This window comes from Aythya marila (genome assembly GCF_965140915.1).
Source record: "Aythya marila genome assembly, chromosome: 2".
Lineage (NCBI taxonomy): Eukaryota > Metazoa > Chordata > Aves > Anseriformes > Anatidae > Aythya > Aythya marila.
In genome coordinates this window covers 2,857,109-2,877,624 of record NC_139043.1, presented here as the reverse complement: position 1 = coordinate 2,877,624, position 20,516 = coordinate 2,857,109, and the positions used below count along the sequence as shown (strand labels likewise).

General features: G+C 47.1%; 1 protein-coding gene across 1 annotated transcript in view; it reads left to right on the top strand.

The window, feature by feature from the left end:
* WNT9A (Wnt family member 9A) overlaps nt 1–20,516 on the top strand; it is a 55,734-nt gene that overhangs the window by 20,000 nt on the left and 15,218 nt on the right. The window contains exons 2-3 of the mRNA XM_082753748.1: nt 13,538–13,797; nt 17,309–17,571. Coding sequence (XP_082609874.1) covers nt 13,538–13,797; nt 17,309–17,571 — 523 coding nt within the window. The remainder of the gene's footprint in view (nt 1–13,537; nt 13,798–17,308; nt 17,572–20,516) is intronic.

Here is a 20,516-nt window from a genome sequence, read left to right as displayed (position 1 = left end):
GGAATAGTGCAGGGAGGGGGTTCTCAGGGTTCATTGCTACAATCACCATAAGATATAAGGGCTTAAACTTGTTCAGCCTGGAGAAAAGGAGGTTCGGGGCGACCTTATCATTCTTTATTAGTACATTAAAGGAGGGTGTAGAGAGGTGGGGGTTGGTCTATTCTCCCATGTGCCTGGTGACAGAATGAGGGGGAACGGGCTAAAGTTGCTCCAGGGGTGTTTTAGGTTGGATATTAGGAAGAACTTCTTTACTGAGAGGGTTGTGAGGCATTGGAATGGGCTGCCCAGGGAAGTGGTGGAGTCACCATCCCTGGAGGTCTTTAAAAGGCGTTTAGATGTTGAACTTAGCAATATGGTTTAGTGGAGGACTTGTTAGTGTTGGGTCAGAGGTTGGACTTGATGATCTTGACGTCTCTTCCAACCTAGACAATTCTGTGATTCTGTGAAAAATGCATTTTGTTCATTGTGGGTGTTTTAAAGATGTTGAGACAGAGCTCAGACAATGCTATCGAGAATCCACATAAGCATGCTGTCAGATTCTTAAAGTCAGCTTTTATTTCATTATTGCTGATTAGTTAAAATTTTTATTATAGTTTATTCCACGATTAGTTGCTGTCATTAGAGTAACCCAAAACCTCAGTACTCAGGAAAATAAGGTGTGCTAACGACTTGTGAAAGGCTATAGAAACTGACTGAATTTGCCTTGTGTAGTTCCTTGCTTGAATGGGTTTTAACTTTTCAGCATGTTACTCGTCACAGTTGGCGCTTCCCTGCCTTCTTTCTGGAGAGAACGAAGACCAGACAGGAATGTGGAAGAGAATATCTATCTAACACAGTGCTCCTTTGTAGGATGTTTTCACATGGCCTTTTGAGATAGAAACTGATTTCCTAAGGTGTGAACATAGCTATGCTGATGTTTCCTGACCCTTGAATAGATGAATTACAAGTGACCACATAAAATTTTCTTCATTTCTACTTCTAGTTCTCAAAACAGTTCACAAGGAATAATTTAAATGCAAGACTTTCAAATCTCCATCTCTGTTTCACAGATGAACTCAAAAGCATACTGAATTCAAGAGAAGTTTAGGATTATAAATCATAGTTACTTTAAATGAGACGTTAGCTAAATGTCTTTGTGAATGTGGGCAAAACCAATCATCCAGTTTTAGGTTTAGATCCATCACATGAGATGGATCATGTGATTTCAGAACTTAAACAATTTTTTCTGTAAGATGGAGTATCAACCTAGGTCATTTTAGTAGAGGTGACTGCAGAAAGTGCACTGGTTGGATTTTGTTATTCCCTGTTGGATATTTCCCTGATGTGTAGATTCATGGAGCATCTCTCAGAGCTGCTGACCTTACTACAGTTTCTCATAGTCAGCTGAAATCTCATGCCATTCATTCAGATGGATCTTGATAAACTTCCTATGGGAAAAGGTTCAAATCCTGCTCTGTAGGCTTGTGGAAGAGAGTGGATCCAAAGAACTTTGGGGGGTTTAAGGAGTATAGCTATTAAGACAAAGGGAAATGGGCTGTACTTCCTTTCTACCCCAAGCACACTGGGGCTGTGTGCTGCATCAGGTTTGCATGCTGGGATAATTCCAAGTGTGTGGATCACCTTCCCAGGAGAAATGTTGTGTTTCTTCTTCTCCTTGAGATGCTTTCTAGCTGCTTGTCTTGCACTTTTTACTTCAGTATTGAAAACGTTTCTACCTTCAGATGCCTGCAGGCAATGGGAAGTAGTGGGGTACCGTAGCTCTGCATTTGCTGGGACTTCTGTGTCAAGCATGCTCAACTTGCAAATCAAGTTACTTCCTCTCCTGGTTTGCTGTTCCTGAAGTCATCTTTTGCAGGCAGTGATTATACCTCAAGGCCTGCTCTGAGCTGCTTCTTGGGAGAGAGATGGAACAGTCCCAGCTTCATGAAACATGCGTCTCACGGAGCTGGGAAACAGTTCTCTGCAACACGAGCTAAATGAATATGAATGCGGCTGTGGCATCCCACAGTGCTGTGACTTTATGTCCAGTCTTAAAGTGAGGCTCTATTCCCCCCCCTAAATTTGCTTGAAATCTGTCAAAATGCGGTGAAGAACAGCTTTCATGTTTGGTGAGGATTGGGTGGCGAGGCGCAGTGTGACATAATGTGTCTTTGCCCTCTGTAATCTTTTACCCCTTCCAACATGCAGGAACACAAGAGCCGATTCAATTCTTAATCTTGGTGTAACGAAACCACCTCGTGGTTTCTGTATTTGGGTTGATCTAAATTGGGATGGCAGCAGTTCCTGAATCCAACAGCTTTGGGCTATTTTAGGTGGTGAAAATCTGCCATTGGCACTATGTAAGGCATTTATAATTAACAAGCTAATTATGTAAAATGCACACTGTCCACTTGTTAAGATCTTCTTAAAGTTTCATAATCTAATCAGAGTTTGCTATGTATAACACTTGGCTTGTTGTCCTTCTCCCTGCATTTTCAATGCAACGTGGATGGATGGATGATCAATACAGGAAGGAAATACTTTCCTTAATGCTGGTTCAGGGAGTGTGCCCCACATACTTTTTTAATACAATGGATAAAGGTTTTCTTTTTAATTCTGGAGTGCAAACACATTGCTCTGGTGGACAATATTGTCCCTTCTGCTAAGCAGCAATCATAGAATAAAACTTTGGGCCTCCCTAGGTTTTTTTACTTTGGTTAATTTGACTTCTGTTTGTGTAAATTCTACATAGTGTAACAAAAATGTGCTCACTGCAGTCACCAAGCATCCTGAGGTTAATTACCGGAATTGTTGGCCAATGTAGGTCTGGCTGAGGTTCATGCTGATGTTCAGTAGTTCAAAAGGTGAGGATCCTGCCAGCAGCACAGGTTTGTTAAAGTCATCTTGGCTATTAATTTATTCATCATGTGTGATTGGCCACTGTTGCAGTGTCTGCATCTCTTCCACAAAACTGTGCATGGATTTGAGGAAGGGTTGCAATGTTCCTACAGTCGTGTTGGGCCTGGGTCTTTCTTAGTGGTGGGGGATGGTTGTTAGGAAGTTGATAGCTGGTGTTCACATTGTTGGTTCTTTCCTTTTTCGTCTCATTTGGATAAATTCTGGATTGGATGAGAGGCGTTTTGGGGTGCAGGGGAAATCAAGAGAGGGAGATCAATGTTGTTCAATGGATGGCAGTGAGGGAAGGCCCTCGCATCTGGAGTGGAAGACAACAGGGATTATGGTGTTGGTTGGCTTCAAGGCAACCTGTTCTGCAGCTTGGGACATCTCACAAGAATGCTATCTCCTGCACTGTTGACTTGTCTTTATCTGATTAGTCTGAAACCTTTGCCAGAGCTAGTTCGTTTGGCTGGAGACCTGACCCTTGGAGTTTCATTGGAGCTTGTAAAACCCAAGGATTTCAAAGCTTCTTCAGAAAGATATTCATAGACACCTTTTGTCACAGAATGGCCTTAATATGAGAATCTTTCAATGTGTTCCTGCCTAGTTTTGTAAGGAACCAGCCTCTGCTCACAGTTGATTCCTACAGTCTCTGTTGGGGATGAAAATGAGGATAAACCTATACCATCCCATCAGCATAACATGTCACATGCATCCTGCTCTCTCCAGTGCCCAGAAAGTTTGTTTTTTCACCTGTTTAGTTTTTAAACCTTCCACGAGGATAATGTGACATTAGAGTGGAAAAGCTATCGCTGCTGTGCAGGGGAGGAATTGCAGAGCCGTAAACTGCTCCTAAAATAGATCAGATGATGTGTCAAACCGCCCAACCATCTAAATACTCCACAAGCTGACCTCCGTGTGATATCAAATAGGGGCTGGGCGAAATGTTTTGAGGGGAGGGGGAGGTGAAAACCCCCCTCCAGCCTGAACCTACACACTTGTTGCTAGAAGTTGTCATTAGTCCATGAGTTGATTAGGAAAATGTTGAGCCAGTCTCTGTGGCTGGGACCTTCAGGTCCTGAGAGTTATAGCTGGGGGTAAGGAGGGAGGAGAAAACTTCTCCAGTTGTTTTTCTGTCCTGAGGAGTCCTGCATTCACTTTGCATTCCCCAAAGAGTTAATTTCAGCCTTTTATCCCCCCCAGTTTTTGGGGTTTGTGTTGCCTGTAAACTTTATTTTTGCTGTTACTTCTGTGCTGTTGGAGTGGGTGCGTGCACATAGGGCTATCTGCAGGCAGTGAGGGAAGCTGCTGGGCTGGCTACGAGGAGTTTCTTTCCTTGCTGCCAATCTCTGTGGTCTGGGCAAGGGCAGCTCCATAACTGTGGCATCTGCTGAGAACAGACCGGGCAGTGTTTTGGACGGACAGCACGATTTATATGACAGACGGACCAGGGAGGGGGGGGAAGGAAGAAGCCGAGTCCTGTGGCATGATGCATGCCGTGGAGCTGTTACATTTGGGAGATAAGGCTTAACAAAGGGCTGGCCGAGGTGTTAGGGAGACAAATGGGTGATTCATTACAAAGTCAGATGTGTTCCCTGGCAGGGGTGGGTGGGAGAGACTGACACTGACACATGGCTGGCCGTGCTGGCGCTGGAGCCGTGCGAGGCATGCCCACGTCCCGGTGTGCTGGGGGCTGCCGTGGGTGGGAGGCTTGCTGGGGACGTGGTGGGGTGCTGGAGCTGCAGAGCTGGGGTGGACAAAGCGAGCACAGCAGCAGGAACCACTCCGAGAAAAGAGAGGGGTGCTATGATTGTGTGAATCCATCTGCATGGTGTTGCTGGTGTGTGCTTGAGGTCGCTGGGATGGTTCGTGCTTCCATCCTGAGTGCAGGTGGGTTAAATGCTGCACCCAAGGCAAGGTCCTGCAGCACATCTTGAGCCAGGTTTCTGGCTCAAGTGCTGAGAATGTAATGGAATCACAGGCCAGGTGAGATTGGCAGGACCTCTGGGTCTATCAGGTCCAACCCCTGCTTCAGCAGGGCCACCGAGAGCAGGGTGCCCAGGACCACGGCCAGGCCATCTTTTGAAGGTCCCCAAGGAGCTTTCAAGGAGACGTAATTCTGCCATACAGGGCCAAACTGAAGGTGTCTTCACCCAGACATAGACATCTAAGGACTCCAAGGAGAAATGGGAATAATGACGTGTCTCATGGCTTATCCTGCCTGCTTCAGGCAGTCAGTGCTGTCCTGCACCTAATATTATTATTATTTTTTTTAATGTTGCACCTCACCAGAGTGAGCAGGTCTGATCCCTGAATTACCCTGAGCAAAACTGTCCAGCCCTGGGCAGGTCTGCAGGGCTTTGGTGGGCTTCATGCAGAAGCTTGAGTGGTAGAGAGCCAGAAGCATGGACAGAAATTGCTTTGGGCACCTTGTGAAGGAGTGCCCTTACCCCACGTGGGATGCTTTCCTTTGCCTTCTTTGTGAACTTAATGGAACTCCAGTACAAAAAGCACAGTTAGCAGACATCTACAGGGTTTATTTTTAGTCTTCACTGTTTATGTTTCAAATTCTAAATATCCTTTGCTTAAAGGCAACTCTTCCCAGACAAGGGCATGTACCAAGAAAGACCATGAACTTGGATTTCCTTTGCTTAGAACAGGAAAGCAAAGCTGTTGCTGTAGGTTTATATCACAGATGACTTTCTGCCTTTTGGGAATTTGGTCTTCATTGTAGGAGCAGACATAACAATTTGATGTGGCTTAACCCTTTGTTGCAAGAAAATTGTGCAACTGCTGTGTTCCCTTGGGTGATCTGTTACATATGTGGTCTTCTGGTCCTCAGCATCACCAGAAGTGATTCAAAAACAAAGGGAGGGATGGTTATGTAAATTACTGTAAAGGTGATCTAGAAATGTTCCTTGTTTTTATGTTGTGGAGAGCTGTTAGGCCCGTTTCTGGATTAAAGTGAGCTGCTGTAATCCCCCTGTCAGGGAGGGAGCAGAGTTGCTGTGTGTTTTTTTAACTGCAGCAGGGATCTGAGGTCCTGGGATGGGGGGGATGTCTGCCAGTGTAAACAACAAAAAAATTGCCCCTTCCTTCCAACAAACAAACAAAAAACAAGCCAAAAAAAAGCCACCACAAGGTGGTTATTTTCCTGCAAGGAGGGGAAGTTTGGTGTTACTACGGGACATAAACGTGTGTACGATCATCTTGCACCATTTCATCCCATCACAGAAAATATTCTGAAAACCTCTTTCCTCCTTCCACCCCACGTAGCACTAAAAGGGTTAAAACAAACCTTTTATTCTCTTTTCCAGGCTCATTCCTTCATCTTCTCCCATCGCATTGCTCCCCTCTTTCCCTTTCCCTGCACCAAAACTCCCAGCTATGGGTTGCCTACGGTCTAGTAGGACACGTGCCAACTAACTTTTTTTTTTTTTTTTTAAGCCAAAAAAAAAAAAAAAAGAAAAAGCAAGCAGTGGCCAGAACAGCAGGCAGGCGGGGGGCCAGGAGCTGTCCAGCTGGGGAGTGGGCACTGGCGGGGGGCTGATTCCTGGCACCGGCTGAGGAGGGTGAAGCTTAAAGCTGTCTTAAATCGGGAGCGAAAGCCCCTGCTGCTGCCTAGCCCATGCATTCCACTGGCACCGCAGTTCACCGGCTGGTTTTAAGTTGGGTTAAAAATCCCCCATAAATCTGGCTGATTGTTGCTTCATTCTTGAGAGGATGAAGGGGAGAGGAAACAACTTTCCCCTCCTCTTCTCCCCCCGCCTCCCTCCTCCAGCTCTGCCCACTTGCAGGCACAGGCAGCTCTTGGGCTTGAGGGACCTGGGAGCTCCCAGCTGATGGCCACCGGGTTGCAAAAACACCACCTGAAGGTGTTTAGTTTAGTGACACTTCTGAAGGTCATTTGGGAGCTGTTCATTCCCTTCTGGCATGAGCCATGCAAATTACAGGGGAATATTGCAAAGGCTCTCAGAGATGGTCCTATATCTGCCCTTGCCCCGTGCCATTTCCATGCCGGTGAATCTCAGCTCTGCCACTTGCCGAAAATAAGATGCCCCTTGCTCTCGTGGACTGGAAACTTGCTGAATACGGTTAGTTGTAAGGAGAGGGAGGAAGGGGGAGCAGTAGCTTAGCCTTGTGGTTTGGACACAACCCATGGGCTGAAAGACCAGAGCTTGGTTCCTTCCTCTGCTGTCAGGTTTCTCTGATTGCTCATGTCCTCCTCACTGGGGAAGGGGAGGGAGAAGGGAAGGCACACTTCCTTCAGGGAGTGCTGTCATTCATAACCTGCACGGCTCTCCTGCCCTGCATGGGTGGGAAATGCTGCAGCCAAAGTATTTGCTTGTGGTGTTTCTGGTTGCCACAGGGCAAAAATAGCTGTTGCTCATGGCACCTTGGTCCCATAGGTTGTACACAGGAATGTGCCTTCCCAAGAACTTCTCCATATCTGAACAGAGTCACGTATTCCCTGCTCTGTCTTTGAACTATTTTGCCTTCAGTAGCTAAACCTTCATATGCTGTGTGCCAATTTTTTATTATTTTTTTTGGGTAATTTGTGCAGAAGTTAAGGGCATGCTTTGGCATGAGGTTATATGGAAGCTTATTTATACATGCAGCAAGCATTTTGTATCTGGGAGGCAACCCTCCCTGTCTTGCCCCATTCACAGAAAAATCCCTTCTTATCTGCTGTGTTAACTTCTCTGTCGGTCTGGTGGGGCCAGGTCTCTTCTCGGGTAGGACAGCTGGCCTGGGGAGTGGATTTCTCTTGCTTGGACCACTGCATTCAGCAGCCTGGGAGAAGTCCTCTGACTCCTGGGTGAACTTCAGCTAAGGCTAAAGTGGGAAACTTGGACGTAAATGACTTCTGTGGTAACACCTGGGTCTGAAAAGAGCTTAGTAATTTGGGATCAAAGAGTGGTGAATGCTAGAAGCATTGCTCCAACATTGCCCGTGTGAGTGTGAGAAGTATTCAGGGGAGCTGTGTGGGACAGGAAAAGCTAGAGACTTGCAGCAAAAAAAAAATATCTTACTTCCAGATGCAGGCATTCTCTCTACTTTCCCTGGATGCTAGAAATGACTCTTTCTATGCAAGAGAGCCTGGCAGGGTTGTGTGGCAGCTCCTTCCAGGCCCGCTCCTCTATCACCTTAGCCAGGATGATGAGAGCCTGGAGGGAACTGCTCTGTAGGTCTATCTAGGAAGAGGAGTGATTCATGACAGGTTAAATGACCAAAGCTTACCAGAATCTATACCTTTCATCTCCTTAAAAAGAAAATCTGAGCATACTTGCTGAGTCTGATGGGGACCGATGCTTTCTTCAGTAAGTGAGGTCTATTGGTTTGGAAATTCCCCCAGGCTGTAGTTTGTCTCCTCTTTATCCTCCTGATTCCCACATTCATAAGCAGAACCAGGACACTGAAGACATTTCCCATCCTTTATTTGCAAGGATCATGAGCATAGGGTATGGCTTCTTTCCATCTGCTCCTGCCATGTGCTGCTGGAAGCGTGTCACGTTGTAGTGGTCTACCTGGTGGGGGCTGCTGCTTGCTTCTTTGCAACCAGAAGCTGCAGCTGAGTTGTGTGTGCTCTTGGCTAAAGAGGAGGCCCATGTCTGAGGGGTTTCCATCTAGAGAAAAGCTCTGGGGTTGTGCACCATGGTACTGAGGAGGAGATAAGGATCAAAATAGCAGTTGGGACATAGGTGTCTTGAGAATCACAGCATGTGTAACTTGGGTTTCCAAATGTTTGTTTGTTTTGTTTAAAGTTTCCAACATCAAGGCACTATTGTTTGTGGAGAATGTCATAGAGAGCAAAAACAGGTGTGCACAAAACAGCAAGGTGGTTAGGATTGACCTTAAATGACATACACAAAGGGCAGTGCTCTATGGGTGATGGCAAGAAGAAGAAACCAAATACCCCAGAGTTATCTTCATGGAGGAACTTAATTTATGCTGAGATTGCAGGATATTGTAGAAGCTCAAAAATCTTTGCTGAGGCTTAGAGAATACCTTGCATTATTTTATTTTTTTTAAAGGGTATTCCATTGGACATGGGATATTTATTTATTTATTTATTTATTTATTTAGGCATATGTGTTCATTAGCCAAGGTAGGAAATTTTTGATTTTGTTGCTTGGAGGATTGCAATGGATTTTGAAACCATTATGTGACACTGGGTTTTGTTATCTTAGTGAGGCGGCAATAGATGCCAATATCTGAATGCTGGGGGTGAGCACTGTGCGTTGGAGCAAAAATGCTTAGCTCTGACTTTGAGGTACTGAAAGAAAACTAGGGAACTATGTTTTAGTATCACAGGGGAAAAAGCGTTCTCTGACTTTAAATGCTTTGAGGCCCACTTGTGCTTTGCAAGCTCTGGCAAGAACAGAGCTGAGTTTTTGGTGGGTGATCTCCTGATAGCTTTGTCCAAAGGATGTTGAGTTACCGTGTGGGCACAATGGTGGCATCTGTATCTGTGAATGAGATGGTTGGCTATTGAAGAATCTACTCTTATACCAAATATCTATTCCTAGTTTTCTTGGACTTTTGACCTTTTATACTTCAAATAGCAATTACCTTTTTTGGGATGGGGAGGGAGCATGGTAGATCAATGTAGGAAAGCCTCTTTGTAACACTGCAGTGGGGGAGAGGGAGAGCAGCTGTAGGTTGTTGGATGCAAGAAGCAATATGTATGTCTGGTGGTCCAGCATAACTCTGGTTCTTGAGTTATGGAGTCATTAGTGTAGGTATCACAGTGACAAGGATTAGTGTGTACTGCTTGTCAACTTCTCAAAACCTTTTTTTTATTATTATTAGAAGAAAAGAAAAGTGCTGGCAAGAGAAGAACAAGGATTGGAAAAGTGGCGATACCACAGGAAAAGCATTCAAGTAAAAAGTGAAAATGCAATCATCTGGGGCCTTGTACAGATGTACCAAAGATAAGACTCCCTGCAGAGGAGGAAGCTCTGGGATAGAAACGTAGTACTTCAGCAGGCTGGCCTTTGGGGGTGCATATAGCAGAGGTGTTTCCTCACAGGAAAGCATCTCACCTTGACTCGTGTCTCAGGTGGCACTTGCAGAGGAAACTCTTGAGCATCTCAAAAATGAGAATGCACTCACAGATCTGTGTCATCCTTCTGTCTTGTCCCCATCAAATTCCTATTTGATGAAAATCCCCAGTTAAATACAGGGATGCTCAGGAAAGAATGAACTGATAAGGCAATAAAAACCCTTGACTTCCAAAATGAGATGAAAATGGGATCCACTTGAAATCACCTCTCTGGAAGGACAATGAGACCATGTTGCTACAGGCACCTCTTGGTGTGGGATGTGCAACATGGGATTTTGCAGTGCACAACCAAGGCAGTTGAATGCCATCAGCAGTGCTTGTGCAAACCTAACAGTTCTTGCTGCTCATGACCAGTGATGATAAACCACCTGGCCTCAAACCAGTGAGGGATTGAACTGGAAGGAGATTTGGAAGGCGAGCAATGCATGTGATGTTGCAAAATTCCTCTGAGCTAGGCGATACGGCACTGAGCAACCAGGTCCTCCCTGAGGGCTGGATCGTGCAAGCATGCTGCTCAGAGCAGAAGTCAGGTGAGGGGCACAGAGAAAGATCCGGACAAGGTCTGAAGCACAGGTTGATTCCCTTGGCTGTGTAGCCCTCAGATTGCCCTCAGTTAAATTTCACAGTTAGAGATTCCTGGGTGGAGTGAAACAAGCTATTTGCTCTCTGTCCAGTTTCCTAGAGGACAATCATCTTTGTCTGAAGTTCAGCCCCACCAATCTGAAATAATACAATAACATGGAGTGCTGGCTGGCACTTTAATCATAATTATGGACTGGATGAACATAAAAAAATATATTAAAAATAGCCAGCCTTCCTTTTCTCCTGTCATGAAAGATTTTTATGGAAGAAACAGCTTGGTCTTTGTGAGGAGCTGAGAAAGCATCCGACTCTGACACCGTTGCCTTACGGGACCTCACTCAGCCTAGGTTGCATAAAAGGGCTTTATGGGATTACAAAGGTTCCACGCAGTGGCAGCTCTGAGGCAGCATTTCAGGTGGGGGCACTGGCTCTCCCTTCCTCTGCCTGTGTGTGCTGGCCCAGTATGTGCACCTTGCTGTGGCATTGTCTAACACACGTTGATAACTGTGTGCCCCAGCTATCAGAGCTGGTGAACGTCTGCCTGAGCCTTTGAAAATGGACATTGATAATTAGCCTATTTAATGCCTCAGTTTCCTATTGTTTCCCAGGGCTTTCCATCTGCTCATCATAAGCAGGTGCTGTAAGCCTGTCCTCTGGTTCTGTGCAGCAACTACATGAACCTGTTTTTCTACCTTCTCCTTGGCCCAGGTTCCTTATTTTGTTTTTATTTAGGAGATTCTTACTAGGATCCCCTTAGAGCTGTGTGCAGTTGAGCTGTGCTCTCAGCAAGTTTTTCCAGGCTGCTCTATGAGAAACCACACACTGAAAAATCTGGAAGCCAAGCGTCCAAGGGGGAGGGTGAGGAAGGGGCTCTAAAGTGCTAAATGCTCCGCAGAAATCGTGGCCATGCGATCAATTCCTGTACTGCTGCTCCCTGCAGTAGCTGATCTGCTACGTGATACTCAGAGCTTCTGTTTTCCAGAGCACGCAGCTGACTGGTACCAGCTCAGCTGGAAAGGTAAACTGGACGAGGGGGAGTTGTGGGAAATGCTCCTACGCTTCCTCCCTCTCCTTTGCCAGCCGAGGGTATCCCTTGCACCAGCTATGGTGCCTGCAGGAATGAACCCTCTGAGAAAAAGTATTGACGAGGGCCAGGAATGAATGTCCTCGAGATTTTGTTACAGGTCATCCCTACTACGAAGCTTGGACCAAGCCACCTTTCTCATAAACAAGCCACAGGGACTGGGTGATGTCCCGTCTCCCTGGGCAGCAGTCGAGCCCGAGGGTTAATATTTGCCCATGTTTCAGGTGAAGTTTACTGCTTGGATGTATTTATCTGTTTTAGGAGCAGAATTTTTTTTTTTTGGAAATAAAACTATTCTGGGAAATTTACATCGGTCACGCTAGTTTTCCATGTTTCCCACAAATCATTTTGACTCTTCATTTTTTACCATTGCAGCTTTTTTTTTTTTTTTCCTTGAAATCCGTGTACTTTTAAAAGTAACAGAAGGAGAACATTTCCGTGACCATGTCTTTATGAAAAACAAAAACACAAATAACAAAACCCACAAATTTTACTTTTTTTTTGGTATTTGTTTTTTGGCTCCTTTCTTTTGACCTCAGATGTTAAATCACCTCATTAAACGATTAGTAACAATTGTAGTCTGTCCTGGATGTTGCTTGGCCATGGCTCATGTCAGGATTGTGTACGTGTTGTACATGGGGGTTTGGGAATTCAAGCACCCTAGCTGCATGCCCAGAGGGACCACACTCCTGGCAGGATGTGTCCCATTGATTGCAGCGAAATCCTCATTTAAAAAAAAGGACAACAAAGTGCTGTTCCTGGGATTTTTTTTTTTATGTTTTTTTAAGGGTTTCCAGGCTTGCTCTGTGTTCAGTGAAGTGGGTGAGCTTGTGCTCCACTCCTGTGCCCGCTGCCCCAGTATCTTGGTGACCCTGCAGTGGTGGAGGCTGTGTAATCCTGGCGCATGTCTGCCTGTGCAGGGCTGCGATGTTCCAGAGCATTCTCAATTCCGGCTTTCAGCAATTCTTCCTTTTTGGCTGGGGAAACGTGTCTTTGGGACCTTCGAAACCCTACATAGTGATTCCCATTGACTGCGTGGACTGGCACCTGGCCGGAAGAGGGCAGAGCCAGGAGAGTGGGGTGCGGGCAGCCCGGCCAACAAACCGCTCATGAGCCCAGCAGATGTTCCTGCAGCCTCTCTGCTCCCCGGGGCCGATGCCAGCCTGGTCCTTTTCCAGCAGCTCGTCACTTGACACCGGGAACAGTCCGCTGGCTGCTTTTGTTGCACATTGGAGTCAAGGACCTTGTGCTCGGAGGAGGCAGGGGAGGGGAGAAGGCAGCGGGACACGTATTTCTTCAGGTCGTTTTTTAGTCATTCCTCATTAAAAAGCTTTTGGCAGCATTGCCTCTGAAAGCATATCCAGCTCGCGAGCCTCAGGCTGTGGCTTGCTGGGTTTTACGTTCAGATCTCTTCTGCTGAGGGCAGAGTGGCTGTGCGTGCTTTCTTGGCGTGTCCCTTGGGGTCTGGTGGGACAAGTCACCCTCTCCCCGTTCCCAAGCCAGTTCTGGCTCTGCCTGATGCCCTAAAATGATTTGTGGAGGGCACAGGAGAGTGGCTGCAGTGTTCTTGTCTTGCTGGTTTCCTGAGTTTCTGTGCTTATGTACCTTCTGTCATTTTTTCCCTATTTCAGTTTTAAATGAACTGTCCTGTGGCAGTTTTGAGTTTGGCAGGGAGGTGGCAATTGCCAAGCTCTTACATCCAAGCAAGCTCTGTGAGAGCTGGTGGAGAAAATTAATCCAAATATTGCTTCTTACCCTTCTCCTGCTCCCGCCCTGTGCACACACTGCGGAGAACCTCGCTGCAAAAAACACTTCTCACTCTGGTGCTGGTGAAGCCAGATGGGTGCTCAGATGGGCAGAGTCTGTTCTCATTTCTGCTGCACGCTGTATTTGTCTCCTCACCACCGTGCCCCTCTGTTCCTCCGCAGGCTGACGGGGAACGAACCCCTGACCATCCTCCCTCTGACCTCAGAAATGGAGGAAGCCGCCGTCAAAGCCCACTACAAAGTCTGTGACCGCCTGAAGCTGGAGAAGAAGCAGCGCAGGATGTGCCGGCGGGACCCCGGCGTGGCTGAGACCCTGATGGAGGCCATCAGCATGAGCGCGCTCGAGTGCCAGTACCAGTTCCGCTTTGAGCGCTGGAACTGCACCCTCGAAGGCCGATACCGGGCCAGCTTGCTAAAGAGAGGTGAGTGGGACAGGGGGCTTGTTGGTCTTGCTGGCACCTCCTGCACCAAATATTTCCCACTGTGGTGTCTGTTGGTACATCCTGTGCCACTGGTGGGTGGTCACCTCCCCAGAGGTCCAACAAAAGTTTGTAGAAGGTAAAGACCGGGATAAAGTCAGGCTCAGCTCTTCTATGAAAGCACATAAGAGACAAAGTGTGAACCGTGTGGCTGCAATTTGTGTGTTTGCCGTGGCAGAGCAACCCCTGTCTGTTTCCCACCTCTGGCACATTGTTAATCTTTCAAGAAAGAAATTGAGAAAAAAGCTTGGTAAGGGAATGAAGAGAAAATGGACCGTTCTGTGCTGGTTTACTGGTGTAATTAGGGGAAACCCAATCATTATACACAGCAAAAACTCTGAATGCTTCTGTGCTCTGCTGCTTTGCCTGGGGAAAAGCTCCCTGGACATGCACGGGGGCAGTTCCCACAGCCCGTCCCAGCTGCACAGGTGGAGGTGACCAGAAGCTGAGGGGCAACAGGTGGTATTTTCCATGTCCTTCCTTGGCACCACCTCATATAGTCCAGTTTTCCTGCAGCCTCCCAATTAAATCCAGTTCTCATTTCTATCCTGAAGCTAATGATGCAGCAGGCCCATGTCACAGGTGGCTTTCCTGTGATTCAGGGGCTTCAGTGACTCCCAGAAAGTCCCAGGCTCAGTGATGGAGCTGGACCTAGAAATCCAGAGTGTGACGTGCTCTAAGATAAGGGTGGAGGTCTGCAGTGCCCCCTCTCTTGCTAATAAATGGGAATAAATTCAGAAGCGCTGGGGCTTAACTCATGCACTGTCACTGACGGCGGTGGAAACAAGGAAAGTCCTTATGAAACCCAAGAGGTCCAGCCAGAGCTGCAAGACATTTAAAAATATCTCTGCATGCCAGAGGAGTCCCTGGATTAGTGGCGCCTAGGGAAACCCAAGCACTTTCTCATGCTGACACCTGGAGGCCACAGCTTGTTCCTTCAGACGTGCCTGCCCCCGTGGACAGCCCTCGGCAAGGGGAGAGGGTATTTCAAAGCAGCCTGAAGGCTTTCTACTGGAAAACACCAGCAAGAACCATCCCCCCCCCCCTTGTCAGGACCCTGTGTAATGAATGGCAGTGCTGAGGGTTGCAGGGCTCTGTCTGCTGTCTCATTCTTCCGTGTTTTATGCCCCTGCAACATCTCAGCCCTCCACTGATGCTGTAAATCCTTCAGCCGTTGTTCCCGCGGCATAGCACGCTGTCCTGTAAATCTTTCTCCTCCTCTCCAGGAGCTGCTGGTTCCTGGTTCAGCATTGCAACGAGTGATACCCCAGGGCAAAGGGGTGTGTGTGCAGCCCACTAAGGCACAACTATTCAAATAGATCAGTGTGGGCTTGTTTTCTCTCCTCCAGGACAGGACTATTGCAACTTTTTAAAGAGAGGAAAATAAAGGGAGGGGGAAAAATCACTTAAAGTTTCCCCCTCTATTGTTCCACTTGGTCACCTGAACAGCCTGGCTGCTGGTTTGCAGTTTGGGCTGATGTGGTCTGTTTCTTAAAATAACAGGGGATTGTTTAAGGGACTTGTTATCCTCTTCAGATACTCACAAACAATTTTGGAAATGGCTGAAATGGGATAGCCACGGATGGCAGGCTGTCGATGCACTGGGGGTTAGAATGCCTGCATTGATTTAAAGCTCATTATCTTGTTACAAAATATCTCGGTGCAATCAAATAGTGCATGGCAGAGATGGCTTTAAATCTGGCCAGAGCCAAATGTCACATGGACTAGCTTGGAAGCTGCCTGTGGGTGAGATGATACCTGTGCTGATGGGCACCGGGAATCTGTGGGGCTTTTGGTGATGGAGAACGGGAGGAGGAGAGCTGAAGCTGATGCAGGGATTGACAGGGGAAAGCCTGGTGAATGAGACATTCCTCCTGGCTTTGTGTCAAACCTGGTATGCAGGGTGGTGGCAGGGCACCGACGTCCCTCGGTGATTTCACATTTTCAGTGCCTCAAACCAAGAGACCTTCCCACAGATTGTAAATTTGTGGTGGCCGCTAAACTGTGCCAAGTCCCAGCTGGCTGCTGCTAATTGCAGTGTCTCAAGCTCTCAGGGGAGAGTGTGCATGCCCTGCTCCATCGTGGACTTTGTTAGCATGCTGGTACCTCTCCATGTCATAGCACAAGTAGTTGTGGTGGCAAGAGGCCAGTTCTACAACTTGGGAGCATGGAGGCTCAGGAGAATCTCTTTAGCATCCCTTACAGTGTGGTGTAGAAAAAAAGTTGAATCAGCCTACAAAAGATGAGAACTGCTAAGAAGGTGTTTAGTGGTCAACGTATCCATGAGTTTTTGTTGTTATGAATTAAATAAATCTGCTCTTCTTCAGGTGAGCAGGAATGGTTGGACAACTCCCAACAATTTGGTTTGAGACAGGCCCAGTGGGAGGACCAAGCCTCTGTCTCCTGGACTGGATTTTCACCTTTTTTTCTGCTGAATTTCTGCACTGTGCACCTGGCAGTGCTATGCGAAGGCAGGCTCTGGGGATGGGCCAGGCTAGCGCCCCATGAGCTCGCTTGGACTACCGTGAACCTCCCAAGGACCAGTTCCAAAAATGACCTGGCAGTGTCTCTGCCTGTCCTTGGTTGACACACCAGTTTACAGATATATCCACTACTGTCACCATCCACTTGTGTTATTTTTGAGTGGGGGATTTCTTGAGTCGCATCCAAAGCTGTTCTGGAATTGCATCTCAAATATGCAGTCGTTTACTGCTTCCATAGCCAGAGAATGGGGAGCTATAAATACTGGCATGTTTGCTTTTTATTTTTGTCTTTTATCATTTGTATTGAAATCATGAATCTCTCTGGGCCTCAGTTTACCTGGGGAGGTGGATGCTGTTGCAACACTGCAGATGCTCATAGAGGAGTTTAACAGTAACAACAGAAAAAAGGGTTGTGCACGGAAGGTTTGAGCTGTAAACAACCTCTTCAGGTATTTGAGGTACTGTCTTGGGTGACAGGCTGGCTATGAAGGGCTTCCAGCCCTCAGGTGCATTTGTTGACAATTTTGTTGGACTATATTAGGTCCTGGTGATTTTTATTTTTTGGTGTGGGAGAAGGTATCACTCATGGTTTCTACCTCAATCACCTGACTGGAAATTGGTGCTGGGCTTTTATTATTTGGTGGCCCCTTGGCAGGAGCAATGTTGTACCGTGATGCTGGTACCTTCACAGCCTGCCCAGATCTTGCTCACCTTTTTCTATTCTCAGGCAGAGACTGCAGAATGGCAGCCACAAAGCTGTTTATTCAATTTGGTTTTGTTTCAATCCTGGTTTATGCCACCTCGATCCATCATCCCGTGTTCTCTACCACATCCTCTCCTGCACCATTGGTGTCAGTAGAGCTTGGCGCACTTTGTTGCTCAAACCTTCCCATTATGTTTTCTTTACCTCAGTCTTTATTCGTTTTAAGACTGCTCCACCTGCAATACAAGCTGCTTCCTCTCTCCCTCAGGCTTTAAGGAGACGGCCTTCCTGTACGCCATTTCCTCGGCGGGGCTGACGCACGCCATGGCCAAGGCGTGCAGTGCGGGACGGATGGAGCGCTGCACCTGCGACGAGGCCCCCGACCTGGAGAACCGCGAAGCCTGGCAGTGGGGTGGCTGCGGTGACAACCTGAAATACAGCAACAAGTTTGTCAAGGAGTTCCTGGGGAGGAAGCCCAACAAGGACCTGCGAGCCAGGGTGGACTTCCACAACAACCTCGTGGGCATGAAGGTGAGCGGGGGGTGGGTGCAAGGCCTGTAAAGAGGGGAGCTGAGGGTTTCTTGGTGGTGATGGGGTTTGTGAGGGAAATAAATAAGGTTGTGAGGAAAATAAGGTGCTGTTCTGCTTGGAAATGGGATGCAAAATGTGTGGAGTCATCCTTTTTTTTTTTTTTTTTTTTTTTTTTTTTTTTTTTTTTTTTTTTTTTTTTTTCCTGGAGGGGTGAATTCTTATTAGGGACCATGTTATGGTCACCGTACTCTAAGAATTGTACAAAGCCACTGGAGAGAAACCACAGGGAAAGAAAAAGGACTCTCCAGAAAACACGAGCTGTGTGAAAGGTCCCTGGCTTTTCCCAAGGAGGAGAGGGTCTTACACTGCAAAGGGACAGCAAGACAGGGTATCCAGTCTTACATGAGTTACAACAAGGAGGAAAGGATTTGCTCTGGAGCATCACAGGTTGAGGTTGAAGGATGCTCTTCTTGAAGCAACTCTGCAGAGCGTGGGCAGCGTAGCATCTCTGTAGCCAAGTTACTTTAAAACTGGCTGGCCAAATATTTGGAGGGGAACGAGGACAGACCTATTCCTCTTTGACTGCACTTAATCCTAAAAGTCCCTAAAAAACCTTCCACCCTTACCAGAGTTGTTGTGTTCACAGCTAAGAGTGTGTGGGTATGCAGACCCTCATTATTTTTTTTATTTTTATTTTTTCATTTTTTCTTCTCCCACTCTCCTCCTGGAGGACTTGGAGGGCTTCTAGCACCTTAATCCATGCTCCTCCCTATGAGGCTTTACTCTCCCACCTGGGACCTCCACCAGGAGTGTGTAAAGAACAAATTGCACCTGCTGGCTCATCCCAGCAAGAGATGGGAAAGGAAAGGGCTTTCCACCTTCTCCCATCAACTGCTGGGATGTACCTACCCTAGAGCTGCTCGATCACTAAAATCCCCCAGATTGGCCAGCACAGGTGCCTAGGATCAGTGTTTCATTGCGCCAACCTCGAAGGGGGACATACTGTAAGGCTATAAATAGCCTTTGAGCCTTGTTATTGTCCTTGTGATTGGATGGAGGGTTGGGGCAGGGATGGGGACCTGGGTCTCCAGTTTCCCAGGCAAATGCTGCTGAGCCAGTTGTGCATTCTAGGAATCACCACCCCAGCTCAGTTGTTCCTGTGCGTATGCATAAAATGTCATTCCTCGCAACAGAGCTGGGGCATCAGAGAAAGCCACCAGTGAGTGCTGGCCAGAAGAAAGTTTCCCCCTCTCCCCACCACCAGATGCTCCTCGACAGCACTGAGATCAGGATTAGAAATATCCTGGATTTAGCTGGTGTCTAGCTTTGGCTGACAGCTTTTCTGCCTCTGGATTAAAAGGCTCAGTGCCTCTGAACTCCTGTTGCAACTCTCTGGCGTGTGAAACAGGCTCTGCAGAGTGATGAAATCTGTTTTAATCCTTGTGGTTGATTGTTCCCGAGGGCCTGTCCTATAGTTCTTTGGAGCTGGCTGTGTAGCAAATGGAACAGAAAATGGGAAAGGTGGTCCATGAAGGCTGTTTTTTCATGCTGTAGAGAGCTGTGAGATGTCCCTGCTGTACTCCTTTTCCAGAGTTACATAATGCAGTCTTCTCAGAACCCAGATGGCTGTGGCTTTAGGTGTCATTGACATGTTCTTGTAAATCCATATACATCTCCCCTCCAGCACTGATGGGGCTAAAACACTTGCCCAAGAGATTTGACCTAATTCCCATTGCTTTCCATCCCAGTAGCTGCAGGCAGGATGCCCATATGGCTGAGAGCCAGTCCCATATGGCTGAGACCCAGTCTTGGATTTTGGTTAGGTGGCCTTATTTGTCAGCTCTGCTCTCCACTGTCTGTGTGGTTTTGAGCTAAATGAACTTCAAGGATAAATTGGAGGGAGTGAATCTCTCCATTCTGTCTGCGCTTTCTTGTCCTGATCCTACTGTGAGTTAGGTCCTGGGGCAATGGGAGATCTCATGGACTCTCTTGCACCCTCTGCCTCCACTTTACTTGGCACAATCAGGCCCTGGTCATTGGCAGTGGTTTCTGAGTGCTAGTGTAATATCTGCAGCTAAACAGCTGAGTAACAGTTGTGACGGTTGTCCAGACACCGAGAGCCCTCATGGCAATCCAAGTCAGAGACCTTTGCTGCAGGTCAGTGAGCCGGTGTTCCTATTTTTGTCCACCCACGCCGTGCCTGTCGAGTTGGTATTGCTGTCTGACAGCTTTGCCTTGGCTGTTTGCGGCAGCGGTTGAAATGATTTCTCTGTTTATGCTCCTAGAATAATTGTACCTTACTGTTGTTGAAAGGCAAGCCAGGCAGCCCACCAGATTCACAGCAGCACCACAAAGCTAGGCAGCGAACAAGAGAGCTGCATGTTAAGAGGAAGCTTTTATGAGGATGGTGGTTAATAATAAGGGGAACATATATCTATGTAGTCAGGATGCGTGGATCTAATCCATTGGCACAATATTGTGTCATTAAGATGACGATTAGAGATTTTTGAGTCAGAGATGAGGATCCAGGTTGGCTTTGTAACTGCAAGGTCAAAACCTGCAACACTTGCTTCAGGCTTCAAAACGTTGAAACTGATTTGAAGCCTGAGCCTTCTTGGTGGGGTGGTTGGATTGTCTCGGGCACTGCTTATGCTTGGGTCTAGAGTACTAGTATCAGGTTTAATCTGCTTGCTTCCTGCCAGCCCTGATCTTCACCTATGCTGCTAGTGCAGCATTGGTGGGGGATGAGAGTAGTCCAGCATATAGTACCAGGCTCCCTCACTGAGTTACAAATATCTTCCTTGACAAAGGCAGTGGGTGAAATATGAAATGATTCTATGGAACTCGATGTGCATCCTTTACTTTTTTTTTTTCTCCTCTGGCTAGCTTCCCATCAACTAACTGATGTCTTATAGACTTTCCAACCATTGCATAGCAGGAGATAC